The 18613-nt window shown below is 44.4% G+C and overlaps 4 protein-coding genes across 7 annotated transcripts; all 4 read left to right on the forward strand.

Moving 5' to 3' along the window:
- Positions 1-2465: 2465 nt before the first annotated feature.
- Positions 2466-5956, forward strand: LOC110496143 (elongation factor 1-alpha, oocyte form). Its single transcript, XM_021571866.3, has 8 exons — positions 2466-2531; positions 3274-3435; positions 3941-4120; positions 4228-4524; positions 4622-4772; positions 4861-5117; positions 5205-5439; positions 5540-5956. The coding sequence occupies exons 2-8, from the start codon at positions 3292-3294 to the stop codon at positions 5659-5661; spliced, it is 1386 nt and encodes a 461-aa protein (XP_021427541.1). The 5' UTR covers positions 2466-2531; positions 3274-3291; the 3' UTR covers positions 5662-5956.
- A 299-nt stretch (positions 5957-6255) lies between these two features.
- On the forward strand, positions 6256-9891 carry LOC110496142 (elongation factor 1-alpha). Its single transcript, XM_021571865.3, has 8 exons — positions 6256-6298; positions 6873-7025; positions 7552-7731; positions 7839-8135; positions 8306-8456; positions 8557-8813; positions 8996-9230; positions 9554-9891. Exons 2-8 carry the CDS (start codon positions 6882-6884, stop codon positions 9676-9678), a joined length of 1389 nt encoding a protein of 462 aa, XP_021427540.1. The 5' UTR covers positions 6256-6298; positions 6873-6881; the 3' UTR covers positions 9679-9891.
- A 491-nt stretch (positions 9892-10382) lies between these two features.
- On the forward strand, positions 10383-15175 carry LOC110496144 (cyclic GMP-AMP synthase-like). 4 transcript variants are annotated; one of them, XM_090208525.1, is made up of 7 exons: positions 10383-10645; positions 11097-11419; positions 12525-12757; positions 13171-13399; positions 13673-13960; positions 14101-14200; positions 14332-15175. In XM_090208525.1, the coding sequence occupies exons 3-7, from the start codon at positions 12749-12751 to the stop codon at positions 14888-14890; spliced, it is 1185 nt and encodes a 394-aa protein (XP_090064651.1). In that variant the 5' UTR covers positions 10383-10645; positions 11097-11419; positions 12525-12748; the 3' UTR covers positions 14891-15175. The 4 variants fall into 4 exon arrangements, with proteins under 4 accessions (XP_090064651.1, XP_090064653.1, XP_090064652.1 ...); XM_090208527.1 differs by having other exon boundaries at positions 13676-13960; XM_090208526.1 differs by lacking the exon at positions 11097-11419 and having other exon boundaries at positions 10501-10645.
- Positions 15176-15492: 317 nt separating this feature from the next.
- rl11 (60S ribosomal protein L11) lies at positions 15493-18526 on the forward strand. The gene is given in 6 exon segments (NM_001165165.2): positions 15493-15506; positions 16231-16381; positions 16513-16619; positions 17129-17260; positions 17577-17687; positions 18473-18526. Coding segments are annotated over 6 exon segments (537 nt in total). The 5' UTR covers positions 15493-15500; the 3' UTR covers positions 18503-18526.
- The last annotated feature ends 87 nt before the right edge of the window (positions 18527-18613 follow it).

Raw genomic sequence — 18613 nt, forward strand, 5'->3', positions numbered from 1 at the left:
TGAAATGGGGAAACTTCAATGGAATAAACCATTTGTCCTGTTTTCTGATATATCAGGCCAACACTTCTTAAAAGATCCTCCTGAACCTTCTGAGGAAGGCGATTGACACGCTGAAATGTAAGCCTATTAGTTTGTCCTGAATAAACCTAAAGATCCATGCAGCTTTCTGAGTGCTCCTCTTTCTTCTTTGGGATCATCAACTTATAGCTGGCAGGGTAAGAAGTTTTTTTTTTCTGGTCTCCTGAAATCCTGTTCCTGGCCAATGCATCTGCGCTTCCATTCACCTTTGCTTCCTCCTGTTTTCTTCCCATCCTATGTCTCCTCTCTTCCTCGGACACTATCTGTGCATTCGCCCACTATCTGTGACATGGTTTGTGAGTACCCTTCTCTCTCGCACTCACTCTCTCACCCACTCTCTCTTTCCCCCTCTCACTGTGCTGTGAGCTGATTGAAAGCAGCAGCTGAGCTCTGTGACTGTTACCTGAACTGAGGAAAAGATAGTCGGGGAGTGCCGTCACCACGCCAAGGGATGCCAGCTGTTCTATATCAGGAATTCAACGGTGATGGGGACAGTACGGAGACTGCAGGGCCCTGAGTCGGACCTCTGTGACCTCTCCACAGCACCCAAAACACAGAATGGACTTCCACAGCATCCTTTGGAATAGGCTCAATAGATCAGAATATATTGATCATATATTGGGCAAATGTCAATATCCACATCATCAAATCTTTGTGGTGCTGGGAATGAAATAAATCAATGTTTATATTGTAGTTTGTTTGTTTTTTGGAAAAGGTTGACTGAAATGTTGATCTAAAAACATGCAATTTCCTCACTAATATTTATCATAAAACACACTCACTGACTAGGCTATGGGGAAAAGGAACTGTAGAATGTAGAACTGCAATCAGATACATCACCCAACTTTGATCCAGTGTTATAGAATTTAACATTGCTTGTGGACTGGGTGGGCAACGCAACAGAGGTTTAACATGGCGAGGTTTAACATGGCTTTTGCTATATTTATTGGAGAATTGGCTTGATATGATCATTATGGAAAGCACTCAGTGTTACTCTGCGAATGTGAGTGGAGAATCTAGAAGGACTCTCTCACACTCATTGATCACTGTAGTCACTCATCTTGGCCTTGTCTGAACGTCTTTAGAATCTGAATGTGTGTGAGATGTGGTGGAGATGCCCTCCAGACTATTGAAACAATGACCCTGGCTCTCCCTTTTCAGTGCACTGTTTGAGTGAAAATCTCTTGATTTGTTATGCTGATTGGGTCACCTAGAGTCAATACAGGTGGATGGTGATAATGAGAAACTCAAGGGCATTTATTTTCTGTCTAGTGTGGCCTGCTCCTGAGGCAATAATCCAAGAAATGTGATTCTCTTCATCGACAGTTTATGGTCCACAGAGGAAAAATGTATCATTTAAATTTGATATGACAATTGTGTAAACACTGTGTACTAATGTTGAAAAAAATGTATGAAATAATAGATTTTCCTTTCTAGAAAACAGGCTTTGATCATCTCACTCAGGTTTATGAGACAGAGTGGGGATTGGTTTGTTGAGATAACTAATCACATTCAACATACAGTGGGGAGATTTATTTTCAGATTACAGTTTAACTCTGTCAGTTGAGTTATTGAATGAATCTCTGGTTTATTGTTCATGTTTTTCTAATGCCAATAAAGAGTGTGTTTGAACAGTGTTATAGGGATAAAGACAGAGACAACATATTAGATTGTAAACAAATAATTATAAAATTCAAAACATTTGAGGTGAAGTAGAATGGTTTGTATTGACAATTTTTGTTTCATTGTAGAAGAAAAGCCAGAGTGAGGCTGACAATTAGGATGGTAATGCAGCAATGTATCAAGTAGCCCCTTATGGGAATCATCAATGTTCTCAACCTCCAGCATCATCATTGAATATGATAGATTTTCAAGAAGAAGCAGACATCCAGAAAATCAAAAATATTTTAGGTCCAATGATAAACTAGTCTTGACCACTTGGGGTTATTTAATCAATTTATCAATTACCAAGCTATGTTCTTTTTAGATTATTTGATTGAATCAGAAAGGATTACTTTCAAAATTGAAAAGATTTTAAATCATGACATATTAAGACAGGCGAGGATCGTTTTTCTGGTTTCGGCTAGAAGGGAGACAGTTTATGTATGATCAGAAATTACTTTTGTAGAAGGTTATGAGAATTAACATGGTAAATTCTGATAATTAGGTAAAGGTTCGGAAATGGGTTAGCGAAGAGCTAAAAAGAAGACAGAAAAGCAACTTTTGATGTAAACTTGAAATAACCTGTATTCCCTCTATCCTTGACCAGTTTTTCGCTGAATTGTGTGTGATTTGCGGATTCGAATAGGGAGGGGAAAGGAAGCGGGGGTGCAACCCAATCTGGCCACCTCCCCGTGTATAAAACTCCAACTCGACCATCATTCTTTCTCTTTCTGTTACCTGGTTAAGGGCAACAGCAGTGGTAGTAGCAGTGTGATTTCGTAGTGACACCGGTAAGCGCGTTTATCATCAAGTGGTTTCAAAAACGGGCCTAATCTGTTCTTGAATTTACAAGTGGTTATATTTTTACTTTTTTTTTTCTCATATCTAGCCGTATTGCGAAAATGTACTATAGCGAATACATTTGTTAGCCTTCTGTCTGTCGTTTCAATTAACCTGTGGATTTGATGGTGTAACGTCAAGGATGCTGTGATTAGTTACTTTATACAAATGGCCATAATGTTGTCTTTACTGAAGTTTTTAGTTTGTCAGAAAATTACACTTTTCGTTTGGGGGAGGGGAAACTGGGGGGGGAGAACAAAGGATACTAAAGCAGTGGTCTGTGTGGCTGAGTAGCTAAATGGAATGTCTGTCTTCCATTAAAGTGAATTGCACGGTAGCCCAGGCGACAGTTGTCGAGTTGTGATAGCTAAATTCCTCTCGGATATTTGGAAATCTTTCTGTAACTTAACACGACGTGGCCCAGAAGTAACACGTGTCTCGTTTGGCCCATGGCGGACTAAGGCCTACGTGGTCATGGCTCATTCACCCTTTGTCAAATCGCATCGGATGAGTTAACTTTGTCGAGTGGTGACTTTAAAAAACATTTTTTTATGGGGTCCTATTCTTACTGGGATATGTATTATATTTTTGGACCATCGACAAAAGATTGTTAGACGGTGACCTGCGTTTTATTTGCAGCCATATTCCAAGAGGCAATGTGGCTTAGCTAAGTGGTTTCTCATTTTATTTCAGAAACTTAAGTAAGCGACCATGGGAAAGGAAAAGATCCACATCAACATCGTGGTCATTGGCCACGTCGACTCCGGGAAGTCCACCACCACCGGCCATCTGATCTACAAATGCGGAGGCATTGACAAGAGAACCATTGAGAAGTTCGAGAAGGAGGCTGCTGAGGTAAGCATTTCCTAAACTCGTTGGTTACAATACTTTGGATTAAATGGCGACGCCAGCATGGTCTTTGAACGGCGAAGCCGGTAGGGTGTGTAACGAGTACGCGCATGTGGGGTGGCGCTTGCGCGCGGGCCTAGCGTCCGGGTGATGACGATGCACTTTGTGTAATGGTGGCTGAGGCCTTCGTTGCTAGAAGGGTACAGTGTGTATATATTTTTTTAGCTAATAACTTACTGAGCACCGCCACGGAAAGCCGACTCTGTTGTCCCATCTCTAGTACACAGCCTCTATTTCCACTTCACAAAATGCTTAAATTACGTTTCTGAAAGTATACTGAACAATCCATTTCAATTTCGTTTTTTAAAGTAGTGTAGATTATTGGCTTAGTTTCCCATAACATTCTAGGCTTGACCCTGAATGCTGTACTTGCTCACGATGCAATTTAACATGTAGCTTGATCACATTGAAGTGATTTAATGTAAGAATTATTTTGACTTCCCATCTTTAGATGGGTAAGGGCTCTTTCAAGTATGCCTGGGTGCTGGACAAGCTGAAGGCTGAGCGTGAGCGTGGCATCACGATTGACATTTCCCTGTGGAAGTTCGAGACCGGCAGGTACTACGTCACCATCATTGATGCCCCTGGGCACAGAGACTTCATCAAGAACATGATCACCGGTACATCTCAGGTAAGTGGGGCCCACTGCAATTGGACTGTACTGTTAATCTACAGCCTCTTAGTTTCAGTTTAAGGTGGTGGGCTGACCAACCTTAATCCCCCCCCCCCCCCCCCCAGGCTGATTGTGCTGTGCTGGTCGTTGCTGGTGGTGTTGGTGAGTTTGAGGCCGGTATCTCAAAGAATGGGCAGACTCGTGAGCACGCTCTCCTTGCTTTCACTCTGGGAGTGAAGCAGCTCATCGTTGGCGTCAACAAGATGGACTCCACAGAGCCCCCTTACAGCCAGAAGCGTTTTGAGGAGATCCAGAAGGAGGTCAGCACCTACATCAAGAAGATCGGCTATAACCCTGCCACCGTCGCCTTTGTGCCCATCTCTGGATGGCATGGGGACAACATGCTGGAAGCCAGCGCCAACGTGAGTAGTCCATCCCAACAGTACACTACTGTGAAATAGTTTTGCCTGTCATTTGAATACATATTACTGTTTCTAAATGCTTTTTCTCTTATTCCAGATGGGCTGGTTCAAGGGATGGAAGGTCGAGCGTAAGGATGGTAACGCCAATGGTGTGACTCTGCTGGAGGCCCTGGACAGCATCCTGCCCCCATCCCGCCCCACAGACAAGCCCCTTCGTCTGCCCCTCCAGGATGTTTACAAAATTGGTGGTAAGAATCTGTTAAACTTCATGAAAGTGACTGACACGCAAAGGTTTGGTTCTGCTCGTTGGTTAATCTACTCCCCTGGTTTCCTCAGGTATTGGAACTGTACCTGTGGGCCGTGTGGAGACAGGCACCCTGAAGGCCGGTATGATCGTCACCTTCGCCCCCGCTAACGTCACCACTGAAGTCAAGTCTGTGGAGATGCACCACGAGACCCTGGAATCGGCTATGCCCGGTGACAACGTCGGATTCAACGTCAAGAACGTGTCCGTCAAGGATATCCGTCGTGGCAACGTAGCTGGAGACAGCAAGAATGACCCTCCAATGGAGGCTGGCACTTTCACTGCTCAAGTAGGCATACTGTTTGTAGTTGGGCGGGGCAGGTTACTTCCCATGACAATTGTTCTTGCGCTAATTGACCACGCCTTGTTTTTCCAGGTAATCATCCTGAACCACCCTGGCCAGATCTCCCAGGGCTATGCCCCTGTGCTGGATTGCCATACTGCTCACATCGCCTGCAAGTTCAGTGAGCTCAAGGAGAAGATTGACCGTCGGTCCGGCAAGAAGCTTGAAGATGCCCCCAAGTTCCTGAAGTCTGGAGATGCTGCTATCGTTGACATGATCCCCGGCAAGCCCATGTGTGTGGAGAGTTTCCAGGAATACCCCCCTCTTGGTAAGTTATCCACAGGCCCTCATCACCAAAACATTGATAATCCTTAAGGTCCTCTATGCTTCTGGCAATATAGTAACGCTGCCTTTTCAATCTCCTGCAGGTCGTTTTGCTGTGCGTGACATGAGACAGACAGTCGCTGTCGGTGTCATCAAGGCTGTTGACAAGAAGGCCGCCTCAAGCGGCAAGGTCACAAAGTCTGCCGTTAAGGCCGGTAAAAAGTGAATTCCCCTCCCACAGGACGTCCCTCAGGTAGCGGTGTCTGCTGCCCAACATCCTGCGGCGTCTCAAAACCTAAGCTCTATACTTAAGGACTGGTTAATGCTGATTAAAACTCATCGTAAAAGTTTCCGCAGGAAAGGAACCCAACGTGGAGACACTTGTGGATTCGTCATTACAGGCGGTGCCTCTTTCAGTTAAATTGTGTATATGGTTGAACGGAACCTGTTTTGATTCTACTATTAAATTGGAAGTAAACTGCTGATAACTAATAAAGGTCTTTAAATGTCTTGACCAAAAATCCTGCTGTTTTCCTTAATCCTTTGTCCTTCGTGTGCTTGTAGTTCAGTGGGAGCTGCTCCATAGGGTAGGACAAGTGCAATGCTGTATGTAACTGGTCGTTGCAGCTGTTTTGACACATCCTATCCCTGACAGCTGCAGGGCTGTGATGGGTTTTTGCAGTCCAATCACCTTGGTGGGTTACACTGGTGCAACCAATAGCACCCTATTTTATTGATGACAGCAGTGCTTTAGCATTTGCTGCTCTCCCGCCCCTCACAGCACCGGTATAAAAAGAAATGTGAGATCAAATTCTTCCCTTTTTCTCCGGTCTAAAGCAGGGATAACCGTAAACCTATCGCAGGTTAGTGTAACAGAATGCTTATTTCAGGATATACTGGTTAATGGCTTGTGGCTAACACTGTTCGCTTAAAATTGTGATAATGGGATGGTCATGAGTCGTGCTAGCCTAACAAGTAACTCATTTCACGAGCATGATAAGGACCGGTCTAATTGTACTAGAGATGGGTTTTTCTAACTGCTCGTTTTCATTTGGATTCATAAATTGTCATTGGAGACCACTGCTCTGTCCAACATAGTTGACCGCATCATGTGCAGTGGTTAACTAGCTACCAGCGAACTATTCGACTGAACTAGAAGGATAACTAATGAATTAGACGTGTGGGATAACTCCAACTAGGCGGGGTGTATGACTTTGGCTGTGGTAACTAGTGACGACCCAACATGGCCGGCTCGCTTGTCCCCCGATTTAACATGGAGGACGATTTGCGGATAGCACATGGTGCATGAGTCAGTGGTGCCGCTGGGCGTCAAAGGCATCAATATTGTATGCATCTCCTGCTACCATGTTATTTGCATGCGTATTTTGTGTAAATGTATTTGTGCATCGGTAGTTACGTCAGTTTCCTTTCAATCAGTAAATCATAATGGGAAAGGAAAAGATCCACATCAACATCGTGGTCATTGGCCATGTCGACTCCGGGAAGTCCACCACCACCGGCCATCTTATCTACAAATGCGGAGGCATTGACAAGAGAACCATTGAGAAGTTCGAGAAGGAGGCTGCTGAGGTAGGTTTGGGCGCCCTGACATTTCTGGATTTTTTTTTTTGTCTGCAGCTATGAATAGCGACATAACGGGCGTGGTTACAGCTGAAAATCATTGGAAAGATTGCTTTGACACAAGCGACACCTACTGTACGAAAGTGTGTATCGCTGTCAGTTGTGGCCAGTCATTCTGCGGTAACTAAATGCAAAAATGCCTTCTAAAAATGGTTAAATTGAGTCATTGAACTGCAACTCGTTTAGTCAGGTAAAAAGAGAACTCAAAATGAAGGTATGCAAATGATATGGTGGTCAAACGTATTTGGGCATCAGTAAATTGCTGGGAAAAAACTTGCTCAACTAGCAGAATAATTTTATTAATCTGATTAGGCAGTCATTTTGTGTTAGTCTGGATTGTGTAAATGACAAAATGCCCCAAAATTATATGCATTTGTAGTAGGCCTAATTGGGTAGATATGATCTAAAAAATATTACAACTGTAGGCAATAGACTTAAGTGAAATAAATGCAAACTTGATTCTCTGCTTGTGTAGATGGGCAAAGGCTCTTTCAAGTATGCCTGGGTGCTGGACAAGCTGAAGGCTGAACGAGAGCGTGGTATCACCATCGACATTTCCTTGTGGAAGTTTGAGACCGCCAAGTACTACGTCACAATCATTGATGCCCCTGGACACAGAGACTTCATCAAGAACATGATCACCGGTACATCTCAGGTAAAGAAAAGCTTTAATAACCATTGCTGGTTTCCTGTTTCCTAATTATGAAATGATCAGTAGTAGCATTTTACCATGACATTTGAAGTGTCATGTCTTTGTCTCAGGCTGATTGCGCTGTGCTGGTCGTTGCTGGTGGTGTTGGTGAGTTTGAGGCCGGTATCTCAAAGAACGGGCAGACTCGTGAGCACGCTCTCCTGGCCTACACTCTGGGAGTGAAGCAGCTCATCGTTGGTGTCAACAAGATGGACTCCACAGAGCCCCCTTACAGCCAGAAGCGTTTTGAGGAGATCCAGAAGGAGGTCAGCACTTACATCAAGAAGATCGGCTATAACCCTGCCACAGTCGCCTTTGTGCCCATCTCTGGATGGCATGGGGACAACATGCTGGAAGCCAGCCCTAATGTGAGTAGTCCATCCCCACAGTACACTCCACCGCAGCAGTGTAGTTTTAGGTGGTCATATGCCTAAATTATTAGGGCTGGAACATTATAGAAGGTAAAGCACTGACAGGTCAGCAAGCCTCATCCTAATTTTGATCCACACAAGAACAGTAACATTGTTTCCCATTGCAGATGGGCTGGTTCAAGGGATGGAAGGTTGAGCGTAAGGAGGGTGGCGCTAATGGTGTGACCCTTCTGGAGGCTCTGGACTCTATCCTGCCCCCCTCCCGCCCCACCAACAAGCCTCTCCGTCTGCCCCTGCAGGACGTCTACAAAATTGGAGGTAAGAACCAGTTATATATCAATATGTTTCAATATACTGGTTATTTCCTTTAGACATGACGGGGTATGGCTCTTGTGGGTAAATACTTGTTTCCCTTTAGGTATTGGAACAGTGCCCGTGGGCCGTGTGGAGACTGGAACCCTGAAGGCCGGTATGATCGTCACCTTCGCCCCCGCTAACGTCACCACTGAAGTCAAGTCTGTGGAGATGCACCACGAGACCCTGGAAGCGGCTCTCCCCGGTGACAACGTGGGCTTCAACGTCAAGAACGTGTCCGTCAAGGATATTCGTCGTGGCAACGTGGCTGGAGACAGCAAGAACGACCCTCCAATGGAGGCCGGCAACTTCACCGCTCAGGTGAGAGATGGGACTGATTTGAAATATTTCCAAGTCTACTTTCCTTCATGTCTCGTTTCTGGCCAAACATTTGCACTTTCATTAAACATTTTTCTAAATTCAGTTTACCCACGTTCCAACCCCCTGTCAATGTAGTTCTAGATTCTATCCCATCCTTACCCAACCTTTACCCCAATCCTCAGGTCATCATCCTGAACCACCCGGGCACCATCTCCCAGGGCTATGCCCCCGTGCTGGATTGCCATACCGCTCACATCGCCTGCAAGTTCAGCGAGCTCAAGGAGAAGATCGACCGTCGTTCCGGCAAGAAGCTTGAGGACAACCCCAAAGCCCTGAAGTCTGGAGACGCCGCCATCATCGTCATGGTGCCAGGAAAGCCCATGTGTGTGGAGAGCTTCGCCGCCTACCCTCCCCTCGGTGAGTCACACACCAATTCCTTATGATGACGATTATGGGTCTTATTTATGCAGTGCTATTAAAAAACTGAATGTTACGTGGGGGGGGGGGGGGGGGGGTTTATCATCACTGTATAGGACCCATCTGGGTAATGTAGCCGTTTGGTGTTGAAAGAACTCGCCACACATTTACTGTTGATTGCTTGTAAGAAGGTGAAGAGATCTTACTAGCCTCAATACCTTACAACGTCACTTACAAAAACTCTTTAGGAACTACAGTGACTTCAGGAATATTCTGACACTCCATTCCAGTAACCATATCTCTTTGTTGCTGCATCGTTGCAGGTCGTTTTGCCGTGCGTGACATGAGGCAGACCGTGGCTGTTGGTGTCATCAAGGCCGTCGACAAGAAGGCTGCCAGCACTGGCAAGGTGACCAAGTCCGCCGTTAAGGCTGCCAAAGCTAAATGAATTCCTGCTCCAGACATCCAGCAACAACAAAGTGTGTCACCGGCATCCCATCCTGCAGTGTCTCAGAACCTGAGCTCTCTACTCAAGGACTGGCTAATGCTAATAAAAACCCATCGCAAAAATTTTCGCAGGAAAGGAAAGCAAATGTTCGAAGAATAATGCTTTAGGGAAAATTATGATAAAATAAAAAACCATGAACATGAACCGCCAAAACGCTGCTGTTTTCTTGATTCTCATAAAGCCAAAACGCTGAATCAGTTACTGTTGGATCCATACTGCTATCTACCATGATATGTTGTGTTAGAATATTAAAATAAAGTCTGGTTTCTGTTGCTGTGAAACATTGAGCTAATTGTCAAATTTTGGATTGATTTGCTGAATACACTCCATTGGTTTACAATATTGGCTACAAACAGAAAATAATAACAACTTTGGGGAATATTCAATAGATATTCACTGCCTCCGTTTTAAGCATTCTCTCCTTTGAGTTACATCAGAAATGTAAGTGCTGTTGGTAAACATGTCAGTACTGTTGATTCCTATTTTCAGAGGAGTGATTTCTCAATAGGGGAAATAATACCCCGGTAAATGTCGGCTACTGTCAAGGTAAGGGGTTCTGACAGAAGGAGAAACCAGTTGCGTGGTTTTTATATACAAAAGCTTTCACAAGCCAGGTAGAGCATAACAAATCTTTATGGAATGACGTCACACTGGTGAAACCTCTTCCTTACTGTGTCCCTAGCAACACCGCACCTAGAATTCAGTTGTGCAATCCATGATCCACTGCTACAGAGACAGAGGGAGAAACGATCTATTATCTTTGAGTGATATGTGACATCACAGTTGGGAAATAGAAAGGGAATAGTGTCCGGAACCAGAAATACTTGAGCTGACACAGAGAGGAGCAATGGAGACGTTTCAATGTCCCCCTAACAAGCTGCAATTTGTGTCTACAACTGGGCAATAGGTAAGTCTTAACAACCCCTGTAAAATGTCACAATGGTTGAATGATTCTCTAACAATCAGTCTGGGATTATGAAGAAATGGTTGAATGATTCTCTAACAATCAGTCTGGGATTATGAAGAAATGGTTGCAAGCGAAGTTGTCGAGAGTAACATGTAGTCTGGTTTAGAAGGTCTAGGAAATCACAATTACATTCATTCCTCTGGGCAGGGCCTCAGCATTACAGTCATTGTACATTGTATGTACCGTGCTTAAAATGACATAGAACTTATATATGATCTCTGATACTACGTTACTATGCACCCACTAAAGACTGAGCAAGGTTGTTTTTGTTATTGCGCGATCCCGTCCCATGTACTTTCAACCTAAAAGGAAGAGGATATTCAAATTCCATTTATGTCATTCTCGTTTCTCTGAATTGATTGATGTGTTTGTGTGCGTGTGTTGATCACAGTAGAAAGATGAACAGAACCACACCTCAGAGGAGGTCATCCTCCAGGAGACAGACCTCAGTTCCATCCACACCCCCTAGAGAGCCCCAGACAATTCCTCAGTCATGGGCCCACGCCGGGACCTCGTCCACCCCCGTCAACCTCCAACCTAGCCTGGGCAGAGAGGCAGAGGAGGGTGGGTATCTGGACAAACAAGATGGAGATGGAGGTAGCCCCATAGAGGACTCTCAGACTGGGGCATCGTTGGGTCAGGAGACTGATGGAAACTCCAGTACCCCAGCCACACACAACTCACCCCTCCCTAGGCAGTGACCACACCTGACAGGTAATAGCACGGTCAACCTGCTCGCTTCAATGGTATTGTTGATTGTCCTCATCTGATGTGGGTATCATTGTATGTCAAAGACGCTAAGACAATCAATCAGTAACATGTTACATTCATTCATCTTGCCAGAATCCATATCCTGAGTTGAGTGACTTTTTGCATCTGCAATGTTTTGGAGGCCTCCCAAGTGGCGCAGCGGTCTAAGGCTCTGCATCGCAGTGCTTGGGGCGTCACTACAGACCCGGGTTCGATCCCAGGCTGTGTTGCAGCCGGCCGCGACCGGGACACCCATGAGGCAGCGCACAATTGGCCCAGTGTCGTTTGGGTTAGGGGGGGGTTTGGCCGGCTGGGATGTCCTTGTCAACTAGCGCTCTTGCAACTCCTTGTGGTGGGCCAAGTGCATGCATGCTGACTTCGTTTGCCAGTTGTACAGTGTTTCCTCCGACACATTGGTCGGAGGAAGTTAAGCGAGGCTTCCAGGTTAAGCGAGCACCGGCTTGGCAGGGTCGTGTTTCGGGGGAATGCGTGGCTCTCGACCATCAACTCTCCCGAGTTCGTACGGGAGTTGCAGCGATTGGACAAGACTGTAACTACCAATTGGGTTGAAAAGGGGGTACAAAGTACAAAAAAAAAAATGTTTTGGAGATGAAGTTCATGTGTAAAATGGGGCAAAAATTGCACCATTCATGCTTCTTTTTATGCCCCAGTCTGAGAGTCCTCTATGGGGCTACCTCCATCTCCATCTTGTCTGTCCAGATATGGATTCTGTAACAGAGGCAATTCATCTTGCAGCAGTCATAAAACATACAACATCTAAAAATGTAAAATAAATCGCAAAGGATATTTTACAAACAAATAGGCAGGGCGTTTGAAATATTCTGAATGCCCAACCAGGCCGACCCGAGAGTCCCCCTGTAATATTATCTGTTGCACCTTATTCTTGTACTGGCATCTTTTTTAAAATCTCTTTGTTCACTCTCTGTGCCTCTTGTCCACTTGTTTCTTCTTATTAAGCACCACTTTCAATTCTTTGGTCACCCATGGTTTGTTGTCAGGAAATATGCTCATCTGAGACAGTCCTGCCAATACTTCGATCTGTCCACAGCCCAGAACCCCACACCAGGGTACGAGCTGGCCCCTATCACCCCAGAGCTGGCCCGCTGGATCAGGCTTCGGTCACAGGACCTCAAGCTCCGCCAGAGTGACCGCCAGTGGGCCGTGGACTTGGTCAACCATCTCCGGGACAGCCTGCTGGTCTTCCTCAAGAACAGTGACGAGCAGCCCTACTTCCAGTCAGCCTCTGTGCTCAACAGTGGTTCATACTACGAGATGGTTAAGGTAACTCACACCATGAGACGGGAATTGTCTCTGGCTGGCGGCTCAATTAAAACCCATGAACACAAAATAATTACCGGCAGCAAATGATCCACATTTTCACTAAAGGTGTGTTTTGATAAACATAGATGAACATTGAGCGACTGATTAGGCAGTATCTATGAGTCAATACTGAAGCTTATCTCTGACATACTGTACATAATAGGAAACATGACATGCAAACATGGAGGTCGTTGTTCTTCTTGTGTTGAATGCCAAGTGTTGCTGTTTGTAAGTCTTCTGGACTTACAAATCTGGGTCTGTCAAACCTGCCTTTAGCATTCAGTGAGTATACTTTACTGTTATTAGAATCCTGTGAACGAAACGAAATAGCATGTAAATAATGCATAGTACCTTTTACCATTGTGTGCCAACAGATACACAACCCAAATGAGTTTGACATGATGCTGAAGCTCCAGTCTCCTTCCCGCCTCAAAATGACTGAGCTGGACCAATACCACGGCCTGTTCTACGAAGTCGCCCTTTCCCGACCGACGCGTTCCCACATACGGTCTTTCCTATTGGAAGATGGGCTCACCATCTCAGCCAGCAAGATCATAAGGGAAATGCACCGTCTGGTCCGAAAGTTCATCAGCACCTACAAAGGTGTGGTAACAGGTCTATATTCACCTGATTGTGTGGAAATGCAGTCATACAAGTGCTCACCTACCCATACTGTGTGTTCATATGCTGTATCTTGTCCGACTGGTTTATCTGTGGATGCTATGTTGTTAAGGGGTCAATATGAATCCTTGAGTCTTAGAGGTCAGTGGTCGGTGTCCACATCTCCAGCCACCTATATATATATTAGTAATATAAACTGTTTGTCTAAATATGACGTGGCACATACCTGTAGGCTTTTGTGTGTTCTTTGATCAGCAGTGCCTGGAAATAGCTGGCGTTGGGTTGTGAAGAGGAAGCGTCCAAACTCCCCAGCGGTGACCCTTTCCCTGTTGGAGGTGGATAATGGGAAAGAGGAACTACTTTCTGTGGATGTGGTGCCCGCCTTGGAAGTGCCCTCCTCACAGAGCTGGCCTCTGGCTGCCCGCGCAGGCCCAGATGTGAACAACTGGCTGGGGAAGAAGACCCGGCGCTCTCTCACCCACCAAACTTGCTTCTTTGTGCCCAAGAAACCGCCAGGGCGTAACCTCAGTGAGGCAGCTAAAGGTGTGTGTAACATTACATTGTTCTTGTGCCAGAGCCATAGATGTATGTGGATAGATTTTGTCACGATTGATACAGTGAATGCCATTTTTCCTTTTATTGAAAATGATTCCCTTTTATTTGTGGCTGCTTGTCTGCTGCAGAGAGTTGGAGAATTTCATTTTCTCACATAGAAAAGGAACTAATCAAGACTCATGGGAACAAGAGGACCTGCTGTGAGAGCTCTGCCACCAAGTGCTGCCGGTCATAATTCACTCTACTACAGCATTTACCAGCATCTGTGACTCATTTCTCCCTAATACTGAACAAATACCTTTATATGAAGTCATCAACATCATGAACAATACCTATCTTTCTCTCTTCCTCTTCTTTAGTAAGCAGTGCTTTAAGCTCCTCAAGTGTCTGATCGAGGGACTGAAGAAACGCTACCCTCAGGAGCTGGATGCTCTGTGCTCCTACCATGGGAAGACAGTCTTTCTACACACCCTTTCCATCAGGGCCCAGGACTCCCTGTGGACACTGCATCATCTGCCTGCCTGCTTCATGCACCTCCTAGGGGCCCTGGAGGGCCACGCAAGGAGCGGCCTGCTACCCCACTTCTTTGTCCCCAGCTCCAACCTCTTCGCCGCACTGACCTTCCCACGCAAAGCTCTGGTGTTTCTGACTGAGGCTCTGGAGGAGCAGAGGAGACAGGGGCTTCCCCTTTTAATGCCCCCGGCTCCTGCCCCACCACTGGCAGTACACTCCCCCAGTAACTCCCAGTCCCAGCCATCCATTGTTGTACAGCAGACTCATGTTATCCAGTCTCCTATTATCCAGCCACTCAAAGTTATTGAGACAAAAGCTTTAGTGAAAATGTTCAACATTTTAGCTTTGGTTGTGGCTTTGGTCTGTGTTGTTTGTTACCTCTGCCCATCAGTGGTAGGAAAGTAGCAGAGACAGTCCAATCTACAGCAGAGGGCGCTAAAATGTTATGCAGATGTAGAGAATGATAAGCCATTTTTAAACAGATTTTTATTTATCTCTAAATTATGTCTTTGCTCTTAATAATAAACACAATGAAAAAAGTAACATTTCTGTATTTGTATGTAAATGCTAAATATATGCAAATTACCAAGAATATAGTAGCTATACAATGTATTGTTTACTACTTCTGTCCACTACCCCAATGTACTTCATGACAAACTTTTAAATAAAACATATTATTTATCAATGAAATACTTGTCCATCATGTATGATCCTATATGATTTATTATAGTGTGTGTGTGTGTGTGTGTGTGTGTGTGTGTGTGTGTGTGTGTGTGTGTGTGTGTGTGTGTGTGTGTGTGTGTGTGTGTGTGTGTGTGAATTCTTGAATCTAAATATTATTATATAAGCCTAATTTAATACTGATAGATACAGTTTTACTGTACTTTATTATTGACTTTGGGGGCTTATGGAACCGTCCTTCAAATTCAGTATGTTACGTAGGGCCCATTTATTCGAACACTTCCCTATAAATATGCTGCGCCGGAAACGTCTCGTCCTCTTCTAGTGATTAAACATGGCGGTAAGTACAGCGTTTACACATAAAATGGCGAGATTTCTCGGTTTACAGTTTAAATCCACAATCATCAGCGTGATATGGCCAAAATCTCAGTGTTTTTATAGCCAGATGTGAGTAGAGTCATGTGCAGCATTGGAATGAAGTTGTATTACGGCCAAGATGTTATGGACCACTGATTTAATTGAAGCATCAGTAAGGGCTAGCGACATAGTTGTTGTAGTTGAGGTCTCTCCCCGAATACGTTTCTCAGTGCTTTGTTAGTTACCGCTAAATAAGTAACTGGAACGTCCGTATACGAACCTTGCGAAAATATTGTAAATATTCTGTAAGAAGTTGTGAACTTTGATTCCGCAACATTTTAATAGCTGTCTATTAGCAGTCGGGGATGTGCACGGGCATGTCCGTGTGGCAGGTTTTAGTGGTTCACTTGGGATGGTAAATAACACATTGAATCACGTTTTTGAATGGATTTAAATCGGTGTGAACACGTATGGCTTTTTTTGGGAATAGCTTAAAGATGGACTGTTGTCTATTGATCAGGATTTATTAGCTAGCTAACGTAACAGTAGTTAGCTAGCAGCCGAACTAGCAACATGTTGCTAACTTAACCAGCCTACATAACAGGCAGCTAATGTATCCAAACAGAAGTTTCATTATTGGCTACAGTGTGTAAATGTCAACCTTCCAGCCTCATGATATATGATATCATATCTGTATATTTCAACAGGAACAGGGCGAGAAAAAGGAGAACCCCATGCGTGAGCTTCGCATCCGCAAGCTCTGTATGAACATCTGTGTTGGGGAGAGTGGTGACCGACTGACCCGTGCTGCTAAGGTGCTTGAGCAGCTGACAGGACAGACGCCTGTCTTCTCCAAGGGTAGGTAAACTGTCTTGATTCTGTGCTTTTAATCAGTGGCAGTGTGTTTGACTGTTAGGTAACAGACTGACACGTTCTGTTTGTCAGTGAAATGTGTTATGATTACAATTTCTTTCACCTGTCCCCCTCAGCCCGCTACACTGTGCGATCCTTCGGCATCCGCAGAAATGAAAAGATTGCTGTCCACTGTACCGTACGTGGAGCTAAGGCTGAGGAGATCCTGGAGAAGGGACTCAAGGTGTGCTTTCAATATTACTTATTTATTAGAAACACTGCATTACATTTTTATGGATGTTTTGATGACCTTGCACATGTCTTAATCACCATTCATTTGTCAAGGGAATGTTTCTGACACCTTTGGTTGGGGCTTAGTGTAGTGTGGTAACCTTCATAACATTGGCTGCTGTTCCATGCATTATTGAATTATGCATACTTTTAGGGCCTCAGGTAGCCCAGCGGCTAAGGGCGTTGTGCCAGTAAACATAAGGTAGCTGGTTTGAATCCCAGAGCCGACTAGGAGAGGTTTGTCAATGTGCCCTTGAACAAGACCCTTAAACCCAATTTGCTCTGGAGAAGTGTCTGCTAAATGACTAATGTTTTGCATTGTATCACTCATGTTCAACTTCAACCAATAGTGTTTTATCTAGGGTGTGAACTTTGTCCACATGGTTAGGAATGTATTTAGTCAGATTGCTTGAAGTTGCTATATGTTGCCCTTCCTAATTGGTGTAACGCATCCTTCCAAAGGTGCGTGAGTACGAGTTGAGGAAGAACAACTTCTCCGACACTGGGAACTTCGGCTTTGGCATCCAGGAACACATTGATCTGGGAATCAAGTACGACCCCAGCATCGGTATCTATGGACTGGACTTCTATGTCGTGAGTGGCTTCAAATGCTTTTTAAATAACTTGTCTTTACATGGGGCGGCAGGGTAGCCTAGTGGTTAGCGCGTTGGACTAGTAACCGGAAGGTTGCAAGTTCAAACCACCGAGCTGACAAGGTACAAAATCTGTTGTTCTGCCCCTGAACAGGCAGTTAACCCACTGTTCCTAGGCCGTCATTGAAAATAATAATTTGTTCTTAACTGACTTGCCTAGTAAAGGTAAAATAAATAAACATGGCTGTTGGTATACAATAGTTTTTTGCATGCCTTCTACTCTCAACCACCCTCTTTCTCTCCTTTTGTTCTGTCAGGTCCTTGGCAGACCTGGCTTCAGCATCGCTGACAAGAAGCAGAAAACCGGTCGCATCGGTTTCAGGCACCGTATCCGCAAAGAGGAGGCCATGCGCTGGTTCCAGCAGAAGGTGAGGCTGTTTGAGCTATGATCTGACTGATTTTGTTTGGTTTCTCTAAGGGTGGTCAATGGTACCTGCAAATGGCTGGTGTTGATTTTTATTCGATGTACATCAGAAAGATGAACGTGACAGGTGTCTGAAACCCGTTGTTTACCAGTAAGATTCAGTCCCCTATTCCTAGGAGCAGTAATGCTCGTGTCTTTTAAAGCTGCACTTTGGCAACCTGCCAATTCACAGAAATATGTTTAAATCTGTCATTCTCATTGAAAGTCTGAAGTGGTAGATGTGTTCTATTTACAATATTTCTATGCTTCCTGTTAAGTTTATGCATAATTTACATTTTGTACACCAGCTGAAAATATAATTATTTTTGGTGTCATAAATATTTCACAGCCATTTAGATGGTACAATGATTCTTTATGCTATACTTGCTTGTTTTGTCACATTAACTGACATAGGTGAACTATTAGAATTTTAGCAATCAATAAATGGTGAGCTAAAACTGCATAGCCTGTCAAACAAGCTTTGAGGCAGGTGTTGCCATTTGGCAGGAATGAAAACTGCATTCACACTGCCTATTTGCCTTTAAGATTGCCAATACCTGCTCTAATGCTATTGGAAGAGAACTGTCAGTTGACCCTTCAACATTTTTGTTGCAAGGCTATTGGTTCAAGAATATGTACTTCATTGAACATTTTGTATTTGGTCTGGATTTTTGACAAGTCTGCCATTTCTCCTGATTTGAGTAGACTTCTTTTCTGAGCATTGTAAGCTAATTGTTCTCTTCTTTTCAGTATGATGGGATCATCCTCCCCGGGAAGTAAAGGATCACCATTGGCCTTGTTCATAACAATAAAATTAAAAAAATAACTTTGTTCTGTGATTATTCAGTAATGTGTTATGTATCCTATGCTGGCTTTATAGTTAAGTGAATC

Source organism: Oncorhynchus mykiss, chromosome 18 (assembly GCF_057628025.1).
Source record: "Oncorhynchus mykiss isolate SJ-2025 chromosome 18, ASM5762802v1, whole genome shotgun sequence".
Lineage (NCBI taxonomy): Eukaryota > Metazoa > Chordata > Actinopteri > Salmoniformes > Salmonidae > Oncorhynchus > Oncorhynchus mykiss.

What these genes read in the sequence shown, in the direction of transcription:
- LOC110496143 (XM_021571866.3), top strand. Translation starts at nt 3,292, where the DNA reads ATGGGAAAGGAAAAGATCCACATCAACATCGTGGTCATTGGCCACGTC. An exon ending in TGCTGGAAGCCAGCGCCAAC is followed by an intron (nt 4,525 to 4,621) that starts GTGAGTAGTCCA and finishes CTCTTATTCCAG; the next exon opens with ATGGGCTGGTTCAAGGGATG. An exon ending in GGATGTTTACAAAATTGGTG is followed by an intron (nt 4,773 to 4,860) that starts GTAAGAATCTGT and finishes TGGTTTCCTCAG; the next exon opens with GTATTGGAACTGTACCTGTG.
- LOC110496142 (XM_021571865.3), top strand. Translation starts at nt 6,882, where the DNA reads ATGGGAAAGGAAAAGATCCACATCAACATCGTGGTCATTGGCCATGTC. An exon ending in TGATCACCGGTACATCTCAG is followed by an intron (nt 7,732 to 7,838) that starts GTAAAGAAAAGC and finishes TCTTTGTCTCAG; the next exon opens with GCTGATTGCGCTGTGCTGGT. An exon ending in GGACGTCTACAAAATTGGAG is followed by an intron (nt 8,457 to 8,556) that starts GTAAGAACCAGT and finishes GTTTCCCTTTAG; the next exon opens with GTATTGGAACAGTGCCCGTG.
- LOC110496144 (XM_090208525.1), top strand. An exon ending in GTTCATCAGCACCTACAAAG is followed by an intron (nt 13,400 to 13,672) that starts GTGTGGTAACAG and finishes TTCTTTGATCAG; the next exon opens with CAGTGCCTGGAAATAGCTGG. An exon ending in TCTGCCACCAAGTGCTGCCG is followed by an intron (nt 14,201 to 14,331) that starts GTCATAATTCAC and finishes CCTCTTCTTTAG; the next exon opens with TAAGCAGTGCTTTAAGCTCC.